The sequence below is a fragment of the Podarcis bocagei genome (assembly GCF_964188305.1).
Source record: "Podarcis bocagei genome assembly, chromosome: W".
In the NCBI taxonomy this organism is placed as follows: Eukaryota; Metazoa; Chordata; class Lepidosauria; order Squamata; family Lacertidae; genus Podarcis; species Podarcis bocagei.
Genome location: NC_138131.1, coordinates 63,986,273 through 64,003,717, shown reverse-complemented (window position 1 = coordinate 64,003,717; position 17,445 = coordinate 63,986,273). Strand labels below are relative to the sequence as shown.

General features: G+C 42.7%; 1 protein-coding gene and 1 pseudogene across 2 annotated transcripts in view; both read right to left on the bottom strand.

Annotated features, from left to right (window-relative positions):
* The window catches only part of LOC308578205 (protein CIMAP1C-like), a 797,869-nt pseudogene that overhangs the window by 258,205 nt on the left and 522,219 nt on the right, over positions 1 to 17,445 (bottom strand). The window lies entirely within an intron of this gene.
* The window catches only part of LOC308578125 (spectrin alpha chain, non-erythrocytic 1-like), a gene marked incomplete at its 5' end in the record, with an annotated part of 102,216 nt that overhangs the window by 39,285 nt on the left and 45,486 nt on the right, over positions 1 to 17,445 (bottom strand). The window contains 6 exons of the mRNA XM_081178389.1: positions 2,487 to 2,563; positions 5,081 to 5,240; positions 7,242 to 7,340; positions 9,322 to 9,454; positions 11,399 to 11,520; positions 13,132 to 13,252. Coding sequence (XP_081034515.1) covers positions 2,487 to 2,563; positions 5,081 to 5,240; positions 7,242 to 7,340; positions 9,322 to 9,454; positions 11,399 to 11,520; positions 13,132 to 13,252 — 712 coding nt within the window. The remainder of the gene's footprint in view (positions 1 to 2,486; positions 2,564 to 5,080; positions 5,241 to 7,241; positions 7,341 to 9,321; positions 9,455 to 11,398; positions 11,521 to 13,131; positions 13,253 to 17,445) is intronic.

Sequence of the window (17,445 nt, the reverse complement as noted above, 5' to 3'; positions counted from 1 at the left end):
GTGGGGCGCGGGTTCAAAAGACAGGCGTCAAAGGTTTCCTGGTTGGGGGGCAGAAAATGTGGGACAGGGGTTAGGATGGTGTGGGTCGGGAGGCTCTGAAGAGCGGGGTGGGATTCTGTGGGGCAGGAAGCTCCACCCAGCGGGATTGAGGGGTTCGGGGTTCGGATTGTGTGGGGCGGGAGGCTATGCCCATCGGGATTGAGGGGGCAGGGGGTGGAGTGGTGTGGGGCAGGACACTCCGCCCATCAGGGGAGGGGGCAGGGGAGCGGGTTCAGATTGTGTGGGGCAGGAAGCTCCGCCCACCCGGATTGAGAGGTCAGATCCCTTCCTGCTAGAAGGCCTGCAGGCCGGCGTCAAAGGTTTCCTGGTTGGGGGGCAGAGAAAGTGGGGCAGGGGTTAGGATGGTGTGGGGCGGGAGGATCGGAAGAGCGGGGTGGGGTTCTGTGGGGCAGGAAGCTCCACCCACCCGGATTGAGGGGTTAGGGGTTCAGATTGTGTTGGGCGGGAGGCTCTGAAGAGCGGGGTGGGGTTCTGTGGGGCAGGAAGCTCCGCCCACCCGGATCAGGGTCAGGGGTTGGATTCCTGTCAAGGGTTTCCTGGCTTGGGGGCGGGAAAAGTGGGTCAGGGGTTCAAATTCTGTGGGGCAGGAAGCTCCGCCCAGCTGAATCAGGAGAGGGGCCAGGGGAGGGGTCAGGGGTGAGGCTTTGAATTCTGTGGGGCAGGAAGCTCCGCCCACCCGGATCGGGGTCAGGGGAGTGAAGGTTTCCTGGTTGGGGGGCAGAAAAGTGGGGCTAGGGTTCGGATTGTGTGGGGCGGGAGGCTCTGAAGAGCAGGGTGGAATTCTGTGGGGCAGGAAGCCCTGCCCACCGGGATCGGGGTCAGGGGAGCGAAGGTTTCCTGGTTGGGGGGCAGAAAAGTGGGGCAGGGGTTAGGATGGTGTGGGTGCGGGTTGGAATTCCTTGGGGCGCGGGTTGGGGTTAAGTGGGGAGGATTCTGTGGGGCGCGAGTTGGAATTCTGTGGGGCACGGGTTGGAATTATGTGGGGCCAATTATGTGGGGCCAATTCTGTGGGTCGCGGGTTTTAATTCCTTGGGTGCGGGTTCGGATGACGTGGGGAGAATTCTGTGGGGCGCAGGTTGGAATTGTGTGGGGCGCGGGTTGGAATTCTGTGGGGCGCGGGTTGGAATTCTGTGGGGCGGGAGGCTCCGCCCACCCGGATCAAGGGGTCCGGCTCTGCCCACACGGATTGAGGAAGGAGAGTCAGGGTCAGGGTTTCCTGGTTGGGGGGCAGAGAAAGTGGGGCAGGGGATAGGATGGTGTGGGGCGGGGGTTGGAATTGTGTGGGGCGGGAGGCTCCGCCCACCCAGATCAAGGGGTCCGGCTCCGCCCACACGGATTGAGGGAGGAGAGTCCAGATTTCCTGGTTGGGGGGCAGAAAGTGGGGCAAGGGTTCGGATGGTGTGGGGCGGGAGGCTCTGAACAGGATTGTGTGGGGCGGGAGGCTCTGAACAGCGGGATGGGATTCTGTGGAGCAGGAAGCTCCGTCCACCCGGATCGGGGTCAGGGGAGTGAAGGTTTCCTGGTTGGGGGGCAGAAAAGGGGGGCAAGGGTTCGGGTTATGTGGGGAGAATTCCGTGGGGTGCAGGTTTGAATTGTGTGGGGCGGGAGGCTCCGCCCACCCGGATCAGTGTCAGGGGAGCAAAGGTTTCCTGGTTGGGGGCAGAAAAAGTGGGGCAGGGGTTAGGATGGCGTGGGGCGCGGGTTGGAATTCTGTGGGGCCAATTCTGTGGGGCGCAGGTTGGAATTCTGTGGGGCCAATTCTGTGGGACGCGGGTTGGAATTCTGTGGGGCAGGGGTTGGAATTCCTTGGGCGCAGGTTCGGATTACGTGGGGAGAATTCTGTGGGGCGCGAGTTCGTATTGTGTGGGGAGAATTCTGTGGGGCGTGGGTTGGAATTCTGTGGGGCCAATTCTGTGGGGCTCGGGTTGGAATTCCTTGGGGCGCGGGTTCAAAAGGCCGGCGTCAAAGGTCTCCTGGTTGGGGGGCAGAAAATGTGGGGCAGAAGTTCAAATTCTGTGGGGCGCGGGTTGGAATTCTGTGGGGCAGGAACCTCCTCCCATCAGGGGAGGAGTCAGGGGAGCGGCTTCGAATTCCATGGGGCCAAAAGCTCCACCCACCCGGATTGGGGTCAGAGGTTCGAATTCTGTGGGGCAGGAAGCTCCACCCACCCGGATTGAATTCCATGGGGAAAGAAGCTCCGCCCACCCACCCACATTGGGGTCAGGGCTTTGAATTCCATGGGGAAAGAAGCTCCGCCCCCCCACTTAGGGGTCAGGGCTTCAAATCCTGTGGGGCAAGGAGCTCCGCCCACCCAGATTGAATTCCATGGGGCAAGAAGCTCCACCCACCCAGATTGGGGTCAGGGGTTCAAATTCCATGGGGAAAGAAGCTGCGCCCCCCACTTAGGGGTCAGGGTTAGGGGTCACCTGTTTGGTCAGCAGCGTCTGGACAGAAGACAAATCCCGGCCGTAATCGTCCGTCTTGAGGCTGTTCTCTTTCTCCCCTAGGATATGTGGGGCAGAGAAGTGGGGCGGGGTTAGTTCGGGGCAGCACGGACCCCTAACCCAACCCTAGCACTGACCCCTAACCTTGATGCCTAACCCTGACCCACACCTAGCACTGACCCCTAACCCAACCCTAGCACTGACCCCTAAACTTGACGCCTAACCCTGACCCACACCTAGCACTGACCCCTAACCCAACCTAGCACTGACCCCTAACCCAACCCTAGCGCTGACCCCTAACCTTGACCCTTAACCCTGACCCACACCTAGCATTGACCCCTGACCCACACCTAGTACTGACCCCTAAGCCAACCCTAGCACTGACCCCTAACCTTGAGCCCTAACCCTGACCCACACCTAGCATTGACCCCTGACCCACACCTAGCACTGACCCCTAACCCTAACACTGACCCCTAACCTTGACCCCTGACCCTGACCCACACCTAGCATTGACCCCTGACCCACACCTAGCAGACCCCTGACCCACACCTAGCACTGACCCCTAACCTTGACCCCTAACCCTGACCCACACCTAGCATTGACCCCTGACCCACACCTAGCACTGACCCCTAACCTTGGCCCCTAACCGACCCACACCATAATTGACCCCTGACCCACACCTAGCATTGACCCCTGACCCACACCTAGCACTGACCCCTAACCCAACCCTAGCACTGACCCCTAACCTTGACCCCTAACCCTGACCCACACCTAGCATTGACCCCTGACCCCCACCTAGCACTGACCCCTAACCTTGAGCCCTAACCCTGACCCACACCTAGCATTGACTCCTGACCCACACCTAGCACTGACCCCTAACCCAACCCTAGCACTGACCCCTAACCTTGACCCCTAACCCTGACCCACACCTAGCATTGACCCCTGACCCACACCTAGCACTGATCCCTGACCCACACCTAGCACTGACCCCTAACCTTGACCCCTAACCCTGACCCACACCTAGCATTGACCCCTAACCTTGAGCCCTAACCCTGACCCACACCTAGCATTGACTCCTGACCCACACCTAGCACTGACCCCTAACCCAACCCTAGCACTGACCCCTAACCTTGACCCCTAACCCTGACCCACACCTAGCATTGACCCCTGACCCCCACCTAGCACTGACCCCTAACCTTGAGCCCTAACCCTGACCCACACCTAGCATTGACTCCTGACCCACACCTAGCACTGACCCCTAACCCAACCCTAGCACTGACCCCTAACCTTGACCCCTAACCCTGACCCACACCTAGCATTGACCCCTGACCCACACCTAGCATTGACCCCTAAGCCAACCCTAGCACTGACCCCTAACCCTAATCCTGATCCCTAACCTAACCCTAGCACTGACCCCTAACTCTGCCCCTATTCCTACCCCCAACCCAACCCTGGCATTGACCCCTAACCTTGACCCTATTCCTACCCTAACCCTAGCACTGACCCCTAACCCAACCCTAGCATTGACCCCAACCCTATAATTGACCCCTAACCCTAGCCCTGACCCCTAACCCTTACCCAACCCCATCCCTGACCCCTAACCCAACCCTATAACTAACCCTAACATTCACCCCTAACCCTAACCTTAGCCCTATTCTTAACCCTATAATTGACCCCTAACTCTGACCCTAACCCAACCCTAGCACTGCCCCCTAACCCCGACCCCTAACCCTATTCCTAACCCTAACCCAACCCTATCCCTGACCCCTAACCCTGACCCAACCCTATCCCTGACCCCTAACCCCTAACCCTGACCCCTAACCCAACCCTATCCCTGACCCCTAACCCCTAACCCTAACCCACCCCTATCCCTGACCCCTAACCCTGACCCTGACCCCTAACCCTAACCCAACCCTATCCCTGACCCCTAACCCTAACCCAACCCTACCCCTGACCCCTAACCCTAACCCAACCCTATCCCTGACCCCTAACCCCTAACCCAACCTTAGCACTGCCCCCTAACCCTGACCCCTAACCCTATTCCTAACCCTAACCCAACCCTATCCCTGACCCCTAACCCAACCCTAACCCTAACCCCTAACCCTAACCCAACCCTAACCCAACCCTAACCCTGACCCCTAACCCTAACCCAACCCTATTCCTGACCCCTGACCCCTAACCCTAACCCAACCCTAGCACTGCCCCCTAACCCTATTCCTAACCCTAAACCAACCCTAACCCTGACCCCTAACCCTGACCCCTAACCCTATTCCTAACCCTAACCCAACCCTATCCCTGACCCCTAACCCAACCCTAGCACTGACCCCTAACCTTGACCCCTAACCCTAACCCAACCCTAACCCAACCCTAACCCAACCCTAACCCTGACCCCTAACCCTAACCCAACCCTATCCCTGACCCCTAACCCTAACCCAACCCTATCCCTGACCCCTAACCCTGACCCCTAACCCTAACCCAACCCCTGACCCCTAACTCTGACCCCTAACCCTAACCCAACCCTAACCCTGCCCCCTAGCCGCCCCCCTCGAACCCGCCACCCGGGGGCCGCCCCCTACCGATCCAGGACTCCACCACGTCGGCCTTCCAGTTGAACTGGAGGAAGGCGGAGTTCTCGTCCAGTTTGGCCTTGCGCTGGGAGGCCGCCCTCTCCAGGTCGGCGACTTTCGACCGCAGGCCGGCCATCTTGGCGGTGATGTTCTCCTCGTGGTGGTTGTTCTGGAGGAGGGGGGGAAGGAAATTGAATGAAGTTTGATAATAATAATAATAATAATAATAATAATAATAATAATAATAATAAGTGACATGATACAATATAACAATAGTAACAGTAATATAATAATAATTATAATAATATATAATAATAATGATATAATAATAATAATAATAATAATAATAAATAGTAATATATGACATAATACAATATAATAATAGTAATCGTAATATAATAATAATTATAATAATATATAATAATAATAATGAAATAACTTATAATAATAATATATGACATAATATGGTAGTAGTAGTAGTAATATAATAATAATAATAATAATAATAATAATAATAATAATAAATGACATAATATGATAATAGTAATAGTAATATACTACTACCACCACTACTACTACTAATAATAATAATAAAATAATATATGACATAATACAATATAATATATGACATAATACAATATAGTAATATAATAATAATTATAATAATATATAATAATAATGATATAATTTATAATAATAATAATAATATATGACATAATATAGTAGTAGTAGTAGTAGTAATAATAATAATAATAATAATAATAATAATAATAATAATAATAATAATAATAATAATAATACGAGTGCTATAACAATATTATAATAATATAATAGTGTTATACTAGTAGTAGTAATGCTAGTACTGATAATACTACTATTAGTGGTGGTGGTGGTGGTGGTGGTGGTGGTGGTGGTTGTTGTTGTTGTTGTTGTTGTTGTTATTATTATTATTATTAAATGATTAAATTAAATTTCTGTTTAATAACAACAACAACAACAACAATAATCATAGTAATAGTAATAGTGATATAATAGTACTATGACAATATTATAATACTATAATAGTACTATAGTAGTAGTAGTGGTACTAGTTAGTACTATTACTAGTAGTAGCAGCAGCAATAATAATAATAATAATAATAATAATAATAATAATAATAATAATAATAATAATAATAAATGAGTGCTATAACAATAATAATATAATAGTACTATACTTCTAGTAGTACTAGTAATAGTACTACTACTACTTTTTAATAATAATAATAATAATAATAATAATAATAATAATAATAATAATAATAATGTGATTAAATTACTGTTTTATTATAACTATATAATAATACAAGATAATAATATTATATAATATAAGAGTGCTATAACAATATTATAATAATATTAGTACTGTACTACTAGTAGTACTAGTACTAATATTAGTACTAATACTAGTTAGTGCTGCTGCTGCTGCTGCTACTAGTACTACTACTACTAGTAGTAGTAGTAGTAGTATAAATAATAATTCAATCATTAAATCACATTTCTGTTTTATTATAAAAATATATAATAATACAAGATAATAATATTATATAATATAAGAGTGCTATAACAATATTATAATAATATAATAGTACTGCGCTACTAGTAGTACTAGTACTAATATTAGTACTAGTACTAGTTAGTACTACTATTACTAGTATTATTATTATTATTATTATTATTATTATTATTAGTAGTAGTAGTAATTCAATGATTGAATCAAATTTCTGTTTTATTATAAACATATATAATACAAGTTAATAATAATATATATAATATGAGTGCTATAACAATATTATAATATAATAGTGCTATACTACTAGTAGTACTAGTACTAATATTAGTACTAGTACATTAGTACTAGTACTAGTTAGTACTACTATTACTACTACTACTACTAGTATTATTATTATTATTATTAGTAGTAGTAGTAGTAGTAGTAGTAGTAATAATAATTCAATTATTAAATCTAATTTCTGTTTTATTATAAAAATATATAATAATACAAGATAATAATAATATATAATATAAGAGTGCTATAACAATATTATAATAATATAATAGCACTATACTAGTACTACTATTACTACTAATAGTAGTACTAGTAACCCCCCATAAAAATAAAAAGACTCACCTTCTCGATCAGTTCTTGCCCGTTGGCGCAGACGTCGTTGACCCGCTCCTTGTGGACGGCGAAATCCGTCTCAAAAGCTTCGTGTTTCTTCAGCAGGCCCTGAAATAATAATAATAATAATAATAATAATAATAATAATAATAATAATAATAATAATACAAATATTTGAAACCAGGATTAGAAACTGATATACTGCCCTTAATAATAATAATAATATCTGAAACCAGGGTTAGAACTCAGATCTATTGCCATTAATCATAATAATATTTGAAACCAGTTAGAAACTCAGATATACTGCCCTTAATAATAATAATAATAATATTATCTGAAACCAGGGTTAGAACTCAGATCTATTGCCATTAATAATAATAATATTTAAAACCAGTTAGAAACTCAGATATACTGCCATTAATAATAATAATAATATCTGAAACCAGGGTTAGAAACTCAGATCTCTTGCCAATAATAATAATAATAATAATAATAATAATAATAATAATATTTGAAACCAGGATTAGACTGATATATTGCCATTAATAATAATAATATCTGAAACCAGGGTTAGAAACTCAGATCTCTTGCCATTAATAATAATAATAATAATAATAATAATAATAATAATATTTGAAACCAGGATTAGACTGATATATTGCCATTAATAATGATAATAATATTTGAAACCAGGGTTAGAAACTCAGATATATTGCTATTATTATTATTATTATTATTATTATTATTATTATTATTATTATTATTATTATTATTATTTGAAAGCAGGGTGAGAAACTCAGATCACTTGCCATTAATAATAATAATAATAATAATAATAATAATAATAATAATAATAATAATAACAACAACAACAAAACAACAACAACAACAACAAAACAACAATATTATTATTATTATTAGTAGTAGTAGTAGTAGTAATAACAATAATAATAATAATCTGGGGGTCAGGCTAATAACTCCCCCCAGGTCGTCCCTGACCCCTCCCTCAATCCGGGTGGGCTCAGGGGTAGTCGGTCGTCGGGATCCACCCAACACCGTCAGTCGTGAGGATCTACCCGATCCCACCGGTCAGAGGATCCACCGATTCGCCGGCCGTCGGGATCCACCTATCCCACCTGTCATAGGATCCAGCAGTCCGCCGGTCATTGGGTCCACCCGATCCCGCCGGTCCTGGGATCCACGACCCGTCGACCATCAGAATCCACCCAATCCCACCGATCATAGGATCCACCAATCTGTCAGTCGTCGGGATCCGCCCTATCCCACCAGCCATAGGATCCAAGGTCCGTTGGGCATCAGGATCCACCCCAACCCCACCGGCCATAGGATCCACCGGTATGTCGGTCATCAGGATTCACCCAATCCCACCGGTCGTAGGATCCAGCGACCTGCCAGTCATCAGGATCCACCCTGATCCCACCGGTCATAGGATCCACCAATCCGTCGGTCATCGGGATCCACCAATCCCACCAGCCACAGGATCCACCAATCTGCCAGTCATCAGGATCCTCCCATCCCACCAGTCATAGGATCCGCAATCCGTTGGGCATCAGGATCCACCCCAACCCCACCGGCCATAGGATCCACTGGTCCATCAGTTATCAGGGTCCACCCATTCCCACCGGTCATAGGATCCACCGGTATGTCGGTCATCAGGATCCACCCAATCCCACCGGTCATAGGACCCACCAATCCGTCAGTCATCAGGGTCCACCCAATCCCACCGGCTATAGGATCCACCCGATGCTATCAGCCATCGGGATCCACCAATCCCACCAGCCACAGGATCCGCCAGTCATCAGGATCCTCCCATCCCACCAGTCATAGGATCCACGAACCATCGGTCATCGAGATCCGCCCGATCCCACCAGCCATAGGATCCATGATCCGTCAGACATCAGGATCCACCCCAACCCCACCAGTCATAGGATCCACCGGTCCTCAGGATAAACCCAATCCCACCGGTCATAGGACCCACCAACCCCACTTCTCATAGAATCCACCGGTCCGTCAGCCATCGGGATCCACCGATCCTGTCAGTCATGGGGATCCGCCGGGATCCACTCACCTGGATGGCCGCCAGGGTGTCGCCGTAATCCTCGCTGGCCACCAAGGTCATCTTCTCGTTGATCCAGGCTTCCTCTTCCTCCACATTGGCCACGAACTGCTGGTATTCAAGGGATTCCTCCAGCCGCTGGCCTCTAAGGGAGATCAAAAACGGGATCCGGTTCCAATCCGGATCAGAGCTTCCATCCTGGGGCGCAGAGATCCTTCTGCGGATTCCATCCCCTTCCCTTCTCCCCGTCTCGGTGGAGATCCCTTCTACGATCCCATCTCCTATGCTTCTCTGTCGAGATCCCTTCGACAATGTTCCTATCCTCCATCGAGATCCCTTCTAGGATCCTATCTCCTGCATTCCTCCGTTAAGATCCCTTCTACGATCCTATCCTGCTATCCTCTGTTAAGATCCCTTCTACGATCCCATCTCCTTCTATCCTTATCCGTCAAGATCCCTTCTACAATCCTCCTATCATCCGTCGAGATCCCTTCTATGATCCTCCTATCCTCCATTGAGATCCCTTCCACGATCCAATCACCTTCTATCCTCCGTCGAGATCCCATCTACTATCTCCTTCTCTCTCTCTCCATCAAGATCCCTTCTATGACCCTCTCTCCTTCTACCCTCCATCGAGATCTCTTCTATGATCCTAAAGATCTCTTATAAGGTCCTATCTTCTTCTATCCTCCGTCAAGATCCCGTATATGATCCTACCCTCTTCATCAAGATCCCTTCTGCGATCCTATCTGATTCTATCCTTCTCTGTCAAGATCCCCTCTACGATCCTATATTCTCCCATTAGATCCCTTCCAAAATCCTATCCTTCCTTGAGATCCCTTCTACAATCCTATCCCCTTCTATCCTTCTCCGTCAAGATCCCTTCTACAATCCTATCTCCTCCTATGAGATCCCTTCTGCAATCCTACCATCTGTCAAGATCCCTTCTACAATTCCAGCTCCTCCCATGAGATCCCTTCTGCAATCCTATCCTCCGTCGAGATCTCTTTTACAATCCTACCTTCTATCCTTCTGTTGAGATCCCTTCTACTATCCTTCTATCGTCCGTCAAAATCCCTTCTATGATCCTATCTCTTATCCATCAAGATCCCTTCTACAATCCTCCTATCCTCCGTCGAGATCCCTTCTACGATCCTATCTCCTCCTATGAGATCCCTTCTAGAATCCTATCCTCCATTGAGATCCCTTCTACAATCCTACCTTCTATCCTTGTTGAGATCCCTTCTACTATCCTATCTCCTCCCTTTAGATCCCTTCTACGACCCTATCTCCTCCTATGAGATCCCTTCTACAATCATATCCTCCGTTGAGATCCCTTCTATGATCCTATCTCCTCCTATCCTCCCTCGAGATCCCTTCTACAATCCAATCCCCAATCCTTCTCTGTTGAGATCCCTTCTACAACCCTCCTCTCCTCCATCAAGATCCCTTCTACGATCCTAGCTCCTCCTATGAGATCCCTTCTAGAATCCTATCCTCCATTGAGATCCCTTCTACAATCCTACCTTCTACCCTTCTGTTGAGATCCCTTCTACTATCCTATCTCCTCCCTTTAGATCCCTTCTACGACCCTATCTCCTCCTATGAGATCCCTTCTACAATCCTATCCTCCGTTGAGATCCCTTCTATGATCCTATCTCCTCCTATCCTCCCTCGAGATCCCTTCTACAAGCCTCCTCTCCTCCATCAAGATCCCTTCTACGATCCTAGCTCCTCCGTTGAGATCCCTTCTACAATCCTATCCTCCGTTGAGATCCCTTCTACGATCCCATCTCCTCCTATCCTCCCTCGAGATCCCTTCTACAATCCAATCCCCAATCCTTCTCTGCTGAGATCCCTTCTACAACCCTCCTCTCCTCCCTCGAGATCCCTTCTACGATCCTAGCTCCTCCTATGAGATTCCTTCTACAATCCTACCTCCTCCTATCCTCCCTCAAGATCCCTTCTACGATCCTAGCTCCTCCTATGAGATCCCTTCTACAATCCTACCTCCTCCTATCCTCCCTCAAGATCCCTTCTACAGGGTATCTCTTCAGATCCCCGCCAGGAAACGGGATCCCTTGCTTACCGGGCAGCAGCCAATCTCTTGAGCTCCTGCCAGTGATCCACAAAGTGAGCCAGTCGTTGCTGGATCTCCTCTTTGCCAATGGTGTTGTCGTCCGAAAGTTTCTTCCCAGTGTCCAGAACGCCCTGGAAAATTATTATTATTATTATTATTATTATTATTATTATTATTATTATTATTATTAATAGTATTATTAGTATTAGTATTAGCATTAGTGTTAGTATTAGTATTAGTATTATTAGCATTATTATTATTATTATTATTATTATTATTATTATTATTATTATTGGTATTAGTATTAGTATTAGTATTAGCATTATTATTATTAGCATTATTATTATTAGCATTATTAGTATTAGTATTATTGCTTAATTATTATTCAGCTATTCCATGATTGACTAGTAATTCTTCGATTCTTCAATTATTGAATAACTCAAGTATTCAATAATAATGATTCAACAATTATTATGATGGAATAATTATTACGGAATAACGGAGTTATTCAATAATTGAAGAATTGAATAAGTGAATAATTATTCACTTATTCAATTATTAGTCAATTACTCAACCATAACAATGGATAACTATTCACTTATTCAATTATGATTCAATTATCGAATCGTAATTATTGAAGAATTGAATAGTTAGTCGCTCATTCTCTTATTATTCAATTGTTATTAATAATAATAATAATATTAATTAACCATAATCATTATTATCCACTGGCCATTTCAGTGAATATCTATTCACTTATTCAATTATTAGTCAATTACTCAACCATAACGATGGATAACTATTCACTTATTCAATTATGATTCAATTATCGAATCATAATTATTGAAGAATTGAATAGTCGCTCATTCTCTTATTATTCAATTGTTAATAATAATAATAATAATAATAATAATAATAATAATTATCCAATGCCCATTTTAGTGAATATCTATTCACTTATTCAATTATGATTCAATTATCGAATCGTAATTATTGAAGAATTGAATAGTTAGTCGCTCATTCTCTTATTATTCAATTATTATTATTATTATTATTATTATTATTATTATTATTATTATTATTATTATTATTATTAATATAATAATAATATAATAATATAATAATAATAATAATAATAATTATCCACTGACCATTTCAGTGAATATCTATTCACTTATTCAATTATGATTCAATTATCGAATCGTAATTATTGAAGAATTGAAGTTAGTCGCTCATTCTCTTATTATTCAATTGTTATTAATAATAATAATTCACTTATTCAATTACGATTCAATTACTGAATCATAATTATCGAATAACTCAATAATTATTCACTTCTTCCCTTATGTCATTATTCTATTATTATTATATTTATTATTATTATTATTATTATTATTATTATTATTATTATTATTATTATATTTATTATTATTATTATTATTATTATTATTATTATTATTATTATTACTATTCAATTATTATTATTATAATCATTATCAACCGCCTATTTCATTAACCGCCGTCATTCACCGGCCGATCCCCCCCGGGGGAGATCCCAGATCCAACCCAAGGACCGGAAACCGGGAGGGATCTGGAACCAAGTGGATCCCTCCCGTTTCCCAGACCAGATTCCGCAAGGCGGGCGTCCGCCGGGAAAGGTTGCCAGGAACCCGGTTATTGCCGAGGGAGGAGCGGGTTCCCTTTGTGATCCCGTTGTGGGATCCCGTTGTGCTGGGACCCACCTGGATGGCCGGTTCGTGGGCAGCCAACTCGGCCTCCAGCCGCTTGTGCTTCTTCCTCAGGTTTTGGACGCCGGTCAGATCCCGTCCGTAATCCTCTGAGCTCACTAGTAGCTTCTTCTCCCTGGGGAAATAATAATAATAATCATAATAATCATAATAATAATCATAATCAGATTAATAACAAGACGAATAATAACGAGACTAATCGAAAGATTGAAGGGATCAAGCGAGACTGAAAGGAGACGAAGAATAAGATTTGGAAGAAGATGAGGGTTTCGGATTAGGGATCTAGGGTCATTTTGTAGGGTCGGGATTTAGGATTAGGATTAGGGATCTATTTGAGGGTGAAGGTTGAAGATTATGTTTTAGGGTTAGAGTTGGGTCAGGATTTAGGATTAGGATTAGGGATCTATTTGAGGGTGAAGGTTGAAGATTATATTTTGGGGTCAGAGTTTAGGGTCATTTTTTAGGATTAGGATTAGGGATCTATTTGAGGGTGAAGGTTGAAGATTCTATTTTAGGGTCATTTTGTAGGGTCAGGATTTAGGATTAGGATTAGGGATCTATTTGAGGGTTAAGGTTGAAGATTATATTTTAGGGTTAGAGTTGAGGGTCATTTTGTAGGGTCGGGATTTAGGATTAGGATTAGGGATCTATTTGAGGGTGAAGGTTGAAGATTATATTTTAGGGTCATTTTGTAGGGTCAGGATTTAGGATTAGGATTAGGGATCTATTTGAGGGTGAAGGTTGAAGATTATATTTTAGCGTCATTTTGTAGGGTCAGGATTTAGGATTAGGATTAGGGATCTATTTGAGGGTTAAGGTTTCGGATTAGGGATTTAGGGTGAGAGTTTAGGGTCATTTTGTAGGGTCAGGATTTAGGATTAGGATAAGGGATCTATTTGAGGGTTAAGGTTGAAGATTATATTTTAGGGTCATTTTGTAGGGTCAGGATTGAGGATTAGGATTAGGGATCTATTTGAGGGTGAAGGTTGAAGATTATATTTTAGGGTCATTTTGTAGGGTCAGGATTTAGGATTAGGATTAGGGATCTAGTTGAGGGTGAAGGTTGAAGATTATATTTTAGGGTCATTTTGTAGGGTCGGGATTTAGGATTAGGATTAGGGATCTATTTGAGGGTGAAGGTTGAAGATTATATTTTAGGGTCATTTTGTAGGGTCAGGATTTAGGATTAGGATTAGGGATCTATTTGAGGGTTAAGGTTGAAGATTCTATTTTAGGGTCATTTTGTAGGGTCAGGATTTAGGATTAGGATTAGGGATCTATTTGAGGGTTAAGGTTGAAGATTCTATTTTAGGGTTAGAGTTGAGGGTTATCTTTTAGGGTCAGGATTTAGGATTAGGATTAGGGATCTATTTGAGGGTTAAGGTTGAAGATTATATTTTGGGGTTAGAGTTGAGGGTCATTTTGTAGGGTCAGGATTTAGGATTAGGATTAGGGATCTATTTGAGGGTTAGGATTAGAGTAGGGTCAGGATTTAGGATTAGGATTAGGGATCTATTTGAGGGTGAAGGTTTAGGATTATATTTTAGGGTTTAGAGTTTAGGGTAATTTTTTAGGGTCAGGATTTAGGATTATATTTTAGGGTTTAGGGTTATATTTTAGGGTTTAGGGTTAGGGTTATATTTTAGGGATTAAGATTAGGGATCTATTTGAGGGTTAAGGTTGAAGATTATATTTTAGGGTTTAGGGTTAGGGTTATATTTTAGGGTTTAGGATTAGGGTTATATTTTAGGGTTTAGGGTTAGGGTTATATTTTAGGGTTTAGGGTTAGGGTTATATTTTAGGGTTTAGGGTTAGGGTTATATTTTAGGGTTTAGGGTTAGGGTTATATTTTAGGGTTTAGGGTTAGGGTTATGTTTTAGGGTTTAGGGTTAGGGTTATATTTTAGGGTTTAGGGTTAGGGTTATGTTTTAGGGTTTAGGGTTAGGGTTATATTTTAGGGTTTAGGGTTAGGGTTATGTTTTAGGGTTTAGGGTTAGGGTTATATTTTAGGGTTTAGGGTTAGGGTTATGTTTTAGGGTTTAGGGTTAGGGTTATATTTTAGGGTTTAGGGTTAGGGTTATGTTTTAGGGTTTAGGGTTAGGGTTATATTTTAGGGTTTAGGGTTATATTTTAGGGTTTAGGGTTATATTTTAGGGTTTAGGGTTATGTTTTAGGGTTTAGGGTTAGGGTTATATTTTAAGGTTTAGGGTTTAGGGTTATATTTTAGGGTTTAGGGTTATGTTTTAGGGTTTAGGGTTAGGGTTATATTTTAAGGTTTAGGGTTTAGGGTTATATTTTAGGGTTTAGGGTTATGCTTTAGGGTTTAGGGTTAGGGTTATATTTTAGGGTTTAGGGTTATATTTTAGGGTTTAGGGTTAGGGTTATATTTTAGGGTTTAGGGTTATGTTTTAGGGTTTAGGGTTAGGGTTATATTTTAGGGTTTAGGGTTAGGGTTATGTTTTAGGGTTTAGGGTTATGTTTTAGGGTTTAGGGTTAGGGTTATATTTTAGGGTTTAGGGTTAGGGTTATGTTTTAGGGTTTAGGGTTAGGGTTATATTTTTGGGTTTAGGGTTAGGGTTATATTTTAGGGTTTAGGGTTAGGGTTATGTTTTAGGGTTTAGGATTAGGGTTATATTTTAGGGTTTAGGGTTATGTTTTAGGGTTTAGGGTTAGGGTTATATTTTAGGGTTTAGGGTTATGTTTTAGGGTTTAGGGTTAGGGTTATATTTTAAGGTTTAGGGTTTAGGGTTATATTTTAGGGTTTAGGGTTATGTTTTTGGGTTTAGGGTTAGGGTTATATTTTAGGGTTTAGGGTTATATTTTAGGGTTTAGGGTTAGGGTTATATTTTAGGGTTTAGGGTTATATTTTAGGGTTTAGGGTTAGGGTTATATTTTAGGGTTTAGGGTTATGTTTTAGGGTTTAGGGTTAGGGTTATATTTTAGGGTTTAGGGTTAGGGTTATGTTTTAGGGTTTAGGGTTATGTTTTAGGGTTTAGGGTTAGGGTTATATTTTAGGGTTTAGGGTTATGTTTTAGGGTTTAGGGTTAGGGTTATATTTTTGGGTTTAGGGTTAGGGTTATATTTTAGGGTTTAGGGTTAGGGTTATGTTTTAGGGTTTAGGATTAGGGTTATATTTTAGGGTTTAGGGTTAGGGTTATATTTTAGGGTTTAGGGTTATGTTTTAGGGTTTAGGGTTATGTTTTAGGGTTTAGGGTTAGGGTTATATTTTAGGGTTTAGGGTTAGGGTTATGTTTTAGGGTTTAGGGTTAGGGTTATATTTTAAGGTTTAGGGTTTAGGGTTATATTTTAGGGTTTAGGGTTATGTTTTAGGGTTTAGGGTTAGGGTTATATTTTAGGGTTTAGGGTTAGGGTTATATTTTAGGGTTTAGGGTTATGTTTTAGGGTTTAGGGTTATGTTTTAGGGTTTAGGGTTAGGGTTATATTTTAGGGTTTAGGGTTAGGGTTATATTTTAGGGTTTAGGGTTATGTTTTAGGGTTTAGGGTTAGGGTTATATTTTAGGGTTTAGGGTTAGGGTTATGTTTTAGGGTTTAGGGTTAGGGTTATATTTTAGGGTTTAGGGTTAGGGTTATGTTTTAGGGTTTAGGGTTAGGGTTATATTTTAGGGTTTAGGGTTATATTTTAGGGTTAGGGTTATGTTTTAGGGTTTAGGGTTAGGGTTATATTTTAGGGTTTAGGGTTAGGGTTATATTTTAGGGTTTAGGGTTAGGGTTATATTTTAGGGTTTAGGGTTAGGGTTATGTTTTAGGGTTTAGGGTTACGGCTATGTCTTAAGGTTAGGATTTAGGATTACGTTTTAGGGTTAGGGTTTAAACGAGGGTTATGTTTTAGGGTTTAGGGTTATGTTTTAGGATTAGAGTTATGTTTCAGGGTAAGGTTAGGGTTAGGGTTTAGGGGTTGGGATTAGGGTTATGTTTTAGGGTTAGGGTTAGGATTTAGGATTATATTTTAGGGTTTAGGGTTAGGGTTAGGGTTTAGAATCATTTTTTAGGGTTAGGATTAGGGTCATGTTTTAGGATTAGGGTTATGTTTTAGGGTTAGTTTTATGGTTACGTGTTAGGGTCAGGGTTATGTTTTAGGATCAGGTTTCGGGTTTTAGGATTAGTTCTAGGATTAGGCTTTGGGATCCCGTCGATCCGCCCCCCTCCTCCCCTAAAAAGGACCTACTTGATCCAGGGTTAGGGTTACATTTTAGGGTTACTTTTAGGGTTAGGTTTTCAGGTCCAGGGTTAGGTTTTAGGATCAGGTTTAGGGTTTCCGGGTTAGTTGTAGGGTTGATCTTTAGGATC